At 67.8% G+C, this 8429-nt stretch overlaps 1 protein-coding gene across 1 annotated transcript in view; it reads right to left on the reverse strand.

Annotated features, from left to right (window-relative positions):
- The window catches only part of PLEC (plectin), a 31292-nt gene extending 23789 nt beyond the window's left edge, over nt 1-7503 (reverse strand). The window contains exon 1 of the mRNA XM_059395331.1: nt 6704-7503. Coding sequence (XP_059251314.1) covers nt 6704-7241 — 538 coding nt within the window. The 5' untranslated portion in view covers nt 7242-7503. The remainder of the gene's footprint in view (nt 1-6703) is intronic.
- Nucleotides 7504-8429: the final 926 nt, after the last annotated feature.

Here is an 8429-nt window from a genome sequence, read left to right on the forward strand (position 1 = left end):
ACAAAGGGGCATGGGAACCCGCGGGATGCCCAGGTTCCCGCGGACGGGAGCCTCGGGGGACGCCGAGGCGCCGGGAAACTCCCCTAGACTGACGCCCACGGACTGACGCTCCCAGAGGCTGGCGCTTGGGGACGGCGCCGGGAGCAGAGGGCTGAGAACTGCCAAGAACAGAACTGAGGGGCACTGCAGGGCAGCTCACGACAGCAACGGAACAGGAGCCCATCCCCCCGTGGGGACGGGGCACACAGTGGGCGGAGGAAAGAGCAAATCTGCGGAGAGAAGCGCCGGCCCCATGCATTGTATTAAACGCCCCGCAGCTGAGTCACTCGCGGCTCCCCGGTCCCCAAAGCCACGCCTAGAAGCCCCATCCTGACTCGGTCCTCAGGTCCCGTGGGCCTGGCACCCAAACTGGGCACCCCTGCCCCCCAGGTGCACCCAGGCACGGACCAGACACAGCTCCAAATCCTTTAGGGCAGCCCCTCAGGCCCCAAGGCCAATCCCCGCCCCTGCCCCATTCACAGGAGGAGGCAGGCCCCACCCCATCCCTGCTGGGCGGTCCCTGGCTGCCGCAGGCGGGCACCCAGAGCTGGTGACTTTGAGCAGGCGGTGGGGCAGAGCTGCAGCCTGGCTGCCTGCCCCTTGGCAGTCCTGGGCCCGGCGGAGGGTGCTCAGGCCCAGCCCCACCTCAGTCCTGGGCAGAAGCCTGTCCCAGGACCTGCCCCAGGACGGCAACCCTGCACCTGCCCTACACCTGCCAGCCGCCGTTCCTCTGTCCTTGGGAGCAGGGCAGAGGCCTTCCTGGCAAAGGAACGCAGGACCGGAGACTGGGGAGGGGAGCTCCGCGCTCAACTGTGTGCGGGCCCTGCACTGAAGACCCTGCCCGTTTCCCTCGGGTGGGGCTGGGGTTCAGTGGCTCCCGAACCCTGGAGCCCCAGCCTGGGCAGGTGGGTGCAGAGGAGTTTGGGGGCGGGGGCTCTAGAGCAGGGCCTGGAGGGTCCAGGAGGGCCTCCTTTGCAGTCAGCAGCCACCGCCCCTGCCCAGCTGGAGGCGGGGCGGGGTGAGGGCCGCCTCCCTCCCTCCGCTAAATTTCCCTGTTCCCTCCCCTTCCTGTCCCTCCCTGAACCGCAGCCCCAACTCGGTCCAGGTGGTAGCTGCCAGAGGCGCTTACCTTGCATGTCCTGCACCCGCCAGCGCCCCCTGCGCCAGTGCCACACTGCGGCCAGGGTGACGGCGTGGCCCACGACCACCAGGGAGGGAAACAGGCTGCCCGAGGGCTCCATGGCTCTGGGGCTGCACCGCTGTGGGCACAGCAGGCGGAACTGCCCTTGGGAGCCGGCTGCCAGAGACCCGGTAGACCCCTCCCTTCCCTGCTTGGAAGACGGGTGTGGGGGGGGGGTGCCCCGGGACCTGGGACCGCCCAGCCTGCGGGACCGCCCTACCGCACCGTCTGCCTGGCGCCCCGGCGCCCCGGGGACTGGTCTGGTCCACAGCCCCAGCTGTGCTCCCGCCAGCCTCCTCCCCCTCCTCCTCCCTCCCGGACACTCGGAGCTCCCCACCCACCTCCCGCTGCGCCCAGCTCAGCTGTCCCCACGCACAGCTAGCACGCTCAAGGTTAGCTGGAACCTTAACCCCTGCTTACCCACAGCCACACCCGCCAGGAGGAGGGACCTGTAGTGACGCACAGCCCGCCCCCCCCCAGCACAGCCCGGGCAGCCTCAGCATGGCCCCCCCATGCCTCCCCAGGAGGGTGACTGCAGTGTCCCAGCACCCCACTCTGCCTCCAAGAAGCCCTCTTGGTGACAGCTGCCAGGAGCCCAGCAGGGGTGGGGGGGCAGCACCCCGGCCCCTTCTGGCCCCCCCAGGCTTGCAGCAGACCCAAGCACCCCCCCCCCAGAGCCCCAACACCCCCATGTGGGACAGCGAACACGGACCGAGGGAGGGCTGGGACGATGGCCTGGGAGGGCAGGGTGTGTCGGGGAAGTAAGGACAGACAGAGCCTCCGGCCGGGCCCCGCGGGCCCCCGTGGGCTCTCAGGAAGCTTTCAAAGACGGCCCACCTACCCGGCACGATCTTCATTAGGGACAGCAGCGGGAGCCCACGGGGCAGACAGGGAGTGGGAGCAGGCTGTGCAGAGGGTCACAAGCCCTCGGAGGCGGCCGCGAGCCCCACGGTGGCGGTGGGAGGAGGGCACGGCCGGCCGAGCCGCGGTCAGCAGCAGTGCCTGTGTCCATGGGGGAGGGGAGGGGTGGGCAGGGGGGGCTATAAATATCTGAGGAGAGCAAGCGGGGCCGTCACTCGTCCAGACTTAGAACATGACGCGCAGAGCAGGGCACTGGGGCCCTCACCGGAGTCCGGTCCTGCTGGGGGCGGCGCCACCCAGCCCCAGCTCCTGCCCGTGATTCTAATAATAAGAGGCCACCTGGCGTCGGGATCCACCTCAGAACAAGGCCCAGCACGGACACTGAGGCTTGGGGGGGGCTCCCGCCCATGGGAGGAGAAGCAGCCCTGCCCAGCCCGCCCTGCCACTTAGGGCGCAGGAAGTGGTGGGGGCTCGGGGAAGGCCACAGGCGCAGGGGGCTTGGCTCCCTTTCTCCCAGCGGGCCCCACACAAGTCAGTCCACACGACACCTGGCCCAGGAGACAGAGCAGCCTCTCCAAGGTCACACCACGAGCCAGACACCCAGGGCGCCCCAAATCAGGCTGAGCCGCAGGAAGGTTTGCCAGCCCTGCAGTACAGGCCCCGGGACCCTGCCCCAGGCTGCCCCCGATGCCCGCCCTGGCCCCACCCTGAGCCCTCGCAGCCTCTGGTCTGCAGGAGGCCTGACGCCAGAGGTCACTGTCAGCAGGCATGCCCAAGCCACATCCTGGAGCCCTGGAGCCCAGCCTGGACAGCAAACAGGACATGGGGGTAACCATGCCACCCTTTCCTCCCTGGGGCCTTCAGGCCCCTGGCCCACAAAGAGTTAAAAAGGATTTATATCCTCTTGTGTAGCATTTCCTGTGCATGAAGCACCATATTCTATTTCAACCTCAGAGAACCCCAGAAGGAAGTCGAATGCTCTGGCTGAGCCTCGGGGATGGGGAGCCTGTGCAGAGCCAGGAGCCGGCCCCTGGGGGCCCCGGGCAGCGGCCGGCACCGGTGGTCACCCCACAGCAGACCACGCTTGGCCTCCGACCACTGGGCTACAGGCACCACGGTCCACCTGGGGTGACCAGCCGCTATGAGAAGAGGGCCCAGGCCGGCCCCCAAACCGCCCACTGGCCAAGCCCCCAATTCAGAAGCTCATTTCTGAACAACGGCCTACAGCCCGTGGCTCTGGTGGGAGCCTCAAGGCAGCCCCAGGACTCCACGGGCAGTGAGAGGACCCCTCCGGGGCAGTGGGTGGTCCCCCACCGCCCACCTAGACGGGGCCTCCCACCTCCAACGGCCAGCCACGCCCACAGGCAGGTCTGAGAGGGGACCCGCTCATCCTGCACCGCCGTGTCCTGGTGTCCAGGCAAGGCAGGCAGTCCCCAGCGCCCCCAGGGCCCCAGCCCCAGCCCAGCTGGAGCCCCCATGCCCACAGCCCCCCAGGGGGGCTGCTCTGCCCTACCTTGGCCCAGCTGAATCAGCTCCTCCATGCTGTACCTGTCCATGGCGGCCGAGCACGCGCCAGGCCAGGCCCCGGAGCCAGCGCGGAGGCCAGGCAGGGAGAACAGGAAGGAGGGGAGGGTGGGGGGCGGCGGGGGGCGGAGGGAGGCTCACGCGGGCCCTGGGCTCCCCACCCAGCTCTGGGAGCCGTGACTCCTCCTCACGGCCACCCCTGAGTCCGTGAGCAGAGCCAGAGCCAGCAGAGCCGAAGCCTGGTGGGGCAGGGGGTCCGACCAGCCCGGGTGGTACAGTGGACCGGCCTGCCCGACATCCCCAAGCCTCCGTGGAGCCCACAGGGCCCACCGGTCTTTGATGCCTGCCCCGACCAGCCCACCGGCAGCAGCGGGCCCCCCCCCCCCCCCCCCCCCCCCCCCCCGCCCCTATGGGTCTGCAGCCTGGGCAAATGCCACACTGGTGTCCCTCTCTCTGCTGCCCTAGGCATCTTCCCACCAGCCGATCCGGGCCGGGAAAGGCAGATCTGATTCTGCTCCGGAGCCCCACCCGAGTTCCACGAGAGCCGGGCGCAGGAGCTCCAGCACAGACATGGAGCTGGTGACTGTTGCCAAAACCTGTCCCCGCCACGCGGTGCTACGTGGCCATGGGAAGAGCGCCGCCGTTGCGCATGCTGACCCCAGGTTCCCTCTGGGACACAAGCAGTGCTGACCCCGGGTTCCCTCTGGGACAAAAGCAGCATACAGGAGAGACAAGGTATGCTGTGGGGTGGGCCACCGGCTGTGTGATGACGGTGCTGCGAGCATCAGGTCCCTTTCCTTGGGGAGCATCTTGGGTCAGCTGGAGTTCTGAGCCGGGCAAAGCAATACTACAGGAAACCTAGAAGAAATTCCTACACAAACGCCCCGGCCTGGGCTTCCCACCACAGAAGTAAACCCCAACTCCTACCACAGCCACAGGCCCAGGTCCACGTCCTTCCAGCACCCCTACCCTCACCGAACCCCCCCAGCCCACCGCTGCCAACTCTGGGGGGGGCCGGTGCTGCTCGACGGTCAGGTTCAGCTCAGGGCACCTCCTCAGGGGTCCCTCCCCGATGGCTTCTGAAGCTCGCTCCCCGGCGTCCATCCTTCCTCTCCGCCCCTCCCCAGGTGCTAGGGGCTTCCCCGGCCAGGGGCTTGGTCTGGGTCTGGCCAGTATGCAGCTGACGGAGCAAGCCGGCCCACACAGACAAGCAGACCACCAGGGCTCGCAGGCGGGGACGGAGCAGGCGCCTGTGACTGCTTCACGGCTTCCGAGCTCCTTGGCCAAGGCTGGACAGGCAGGGGTGACCCACTGACCGAGGCCATTCCAGGGATCAGCACAGTGGGCCTCACCCTAACGGAGAGCAAAGCCGAGGGAGAAAGGGGTCTCTCCAAAAAGTCACTGACTCTAGGTGCGACCCCAGAGATGAGGATGTGCCCACACCGCAGCCAGCACCCAGCAGGCCCAAGGTGCCCCCAGCAAGGGTGGTCCTCAGGTCCACGCTGGACCCTTGGGAAGCCCACACCCGCAGGCCTGACTCAGCCTGGAGCTGGAGCTCATTTCCTGTTGGAAACTCTGAGCGGCCGCCTGTGGCTGTGGCTTGGAGGAACACTGAGTCACCGCCGTCGGGGCCGGGGGCGCCCTCCACTCTGCCCGCTGCGGCCACACCCAGTCCCCCATCCTGGCGCTACGACCACATGCCCGCCCAGCCGCCCAGCCTGGCCACAGACAAGGAAGGAAAGAGAGAAAAGGAAAGAGGAGCTCGTGCTTACCGCACCCGTGACTCAGGAGAGGGAGAGGGCCGGAGGGCCAGGGGCAAGAGTCGGAGGTCCCCGGGGCTAGAACCCGGCCACGGGATGCGAGTCAGTGCTGATCAAACACCCAGCCAAGCACGCACCGTCCCCTTGTGGGGGACGCTGTCACCCCACTGACAAAGGAGTTGGAAGATCCACGCAACTTCTCCACAGCCACAGGGAGCACCCGAGAACATTCTTCTAGCCGACAACCTCACTGATCCTCCCGGATGGGCTCCCAGCCCTTGTGGGGCAAACGAGACCACACCAGAACTTGAATAGAACTTGACCCCTATTCACGTGGCAGACTCGTGCCCACCCAGCCGGCCTTCTGGCAGGCCCCCTTCCCAGACCCTTAGAGACCCCGTTCCTCCCCAGGGGCAAGACACAAAGACGGAAGCGGCAGCCAAGCCTGACCTCTGCTGGGGCACCAGGGCCACCCCAAGTCAGCACCAAGGCCAGGGGGCGGGGAAAGCACATGTGTGAGCCCCAAGCTACATGGGACGCAGGAGTCTTGCCAGCACAAGCTGCTTGGGGAGAGAGGGATGCCACGGAGGGAGGACACTGTGACAGGCCCCCTGGCAAACCCTGGGGCCACAGGACCTGTTCTGTCCTCTGGGAGCCCCTTCCACCGTCGGCCCAGACACAGGACGGGGCCCAGCGCCCACCACACTCTGGTTCTGGTCTGCTCTTCTCCCCACAACCCCGGGCCACCCCCTGGGCTGTCCCCAACCCCATGGCAGTCACGCTCCCAGTCACAGTACCACATCACAAAACCATATGAGCCACAAAACCGTGGGGGTAGATGTCACCAGCCCTAGACAGACCTGAGGCTCAGAAAGGTCAGACAGTTGGCCCGGGCCACCCTACTAGAGAGCCCCCACCACGTCCCGTTCTGGCACATCCTCTGCGCTCCACAGCCTCGCCCAGAGAGGGCTTAGGGGCAGCCAAGCCATGGGGACACGCGAGGAAGGCTCAGGCCAAAGGCAGGGCCAGGGCTGTGCGGAGCAGCTGGGCCTGCCAGTCCAGGCCCCCAAGCCCCACCCCTAGCCCCAGGGGGAGCCTGGGCCTGGCCTGCCAGCGGCCCAAGTGCTCCTCCATGGCCTGCCCACCCCAAGGTCCTCAAGCCACAAGGAGGAGCCACGTGGGTCCAGCAGCTGAGCAGCCCGCGCGCCCGCGGGCAGACAGAGCACCACCTGCCCGCATAAGCGACGTTTCCACACGTGTGCTGCCCACCCCAGCCCACCAGCCGGTGCCCGGGCACCCCGTTCCCGTCCCCCACAACTGGGGCCCAGATGCCGCTGACCTGTGGCTGGTGCCGGCTCCAGAACAGACATCCCCAGGTTCCCTGGGGCGGCGGCGGGCCGCACAGGGGGCTCAGCCAGCTCCTCCACGGGCTCCTTCCGACGGTAGACCCGCCGCTCCTCACGGGCAGGGTCCTCTGCTGGCTGCGGACCCCACTTCGGCGGGCAGCCCAGGGGACCCTGCACAGACTGCGCGTGGGGGGTGCGGCGCGCAGGCATCACCATGGCGACGGGGCGGCGCACGCGCTGCAGAGAGGCGGGCACGATCTCCGGCGGCAGGTGCAGGTACTGGCGCAGGTGGGCCATGCCCTCATTCGTGAGGTACCAGTAAAAGTGGCGCCAGGCGAAGGTCTCCCGTACCAGGCCACGGGCCCGCAGGGAGGCCATGGCGCGCATGACCTGCAGGTTGGTGACGCCAGGGACGTGAGGGTGCAGGCTGCGGGGTCGCCGATCCTTCTTGGCCACCATCACGCCCTCGCGGAAGAGCACCTCGTAAATGGCCCGCAGCTGGTCCAGCGGCATGAGCATGCCGGCCACCATGGCTGCCAGGGCCTGGAGGCCGGGCGGGGCCGGGGAGGAGGCCAAGGAGGTCCAGGAGGCCCAGCAGGCCCCCGCGGCACAGCCGAGACACTGGCGCCGGGCACCGCAGTGAGCGTGAGGGCGCGGGCTCCGGGGCTGGGGGATCCGCGCTGGGCTCTCTGGCTCCCAGAGGCTCTGCCGGCACTGTCGCCTGCCCGCCGCCTGCGGAGCCTCCGCCCGCCCTCCCGCCCGGCCGGCCCCCTCTGACTCAGCAGCACCGGCGGCCCCTCCCACCCACAGCCAGCAGGGGCCCCTCGCAGAGTAGGGGGCACCTTGCCACACCGGCACCCCAACAGCCCCCCTCCCTTCCCGGGCCCACAGCTCCGACGTCAGTAATTACATCAGTTTCTAAACACTTCCTTCATGGCTCCTAAGACGGGGCGGCGGAGGGGGGGGGTGTCCGCGAGCAGCCAAGGACCAAGAAGCCGAAAAGGTGGCAGAATAGGCAGCAGGGAGCAGAGAGGACAGGAGGGGTGCTCAGGCTGGGGACCCAGCTCAGGGCTGTGGTCTCAGGGTTTCCTGGAATTACAAGGATCCGACAGTGGGGTGCTGGGCTGTCTGCGCCTGGGGGCTGGGGCACTTGAGGTCTGAGGGGAGAGCTGGGGTCCAGGGAGCAGGGCAGAAATCTGGGTGGAAAGCTGGGGTCTTAGGGAGCAGAGGCCTGAGGCAGGACGAAAGCAGCAGCTGCTGTAGCACATGGCCAGGCGGCTAGCCGCCACCACTGGCTGCTGTCCGTCAAAGGGGCAAAGGAGCAGAGCCCCCACCTCCAAATGCCAGGCCTGAGACACTCTATTTAACACTTCCCTTGCCAAGCCAGCTCAACGGGAGGCGGGGGAATGCAGGAACAGAGCCTCTGGAACCCCCAAACACTTAGAGCAGCGAGCAGAGTAGGGGGCTCTGGGCAGGCCTTCATCCACCCCAACCCCCAGGCCAGCTGCTGGAAGCCAGAAAAGCTCAGTGGCCACAGAAAATCAGTTACCAAGTCCCCACCAACCCAGGCAGGCCTGGTGCCCCTACTGCTGCATGGACACTCTGCCCTGGGTGGCCACGTGGCCACCTGTGTATAAGGGGGGACAGACGCAGGGGAGAGGAGCAGCGCACTGGCAGAGGGTCAGGGGCCCCAGCAGGGTCCACAAGCGTCGGCGGGTT

The sequence above is a fragment of the Mustela nigripes genome, chromosome 3 (genome assembly GCF_022355385.1).
Source record: "Mustela nigripes isolate SB6536 chromosome 3, MUSNIG.SB6536, whole genome shotgun sequence".
NCBI classification, from domain to species: domain Eukaryota; kingdom Metazoa; phylum Chordata; class Mammalia; order Carnivora; family Mustelidae; genus Mustela; species Mustela nigripes.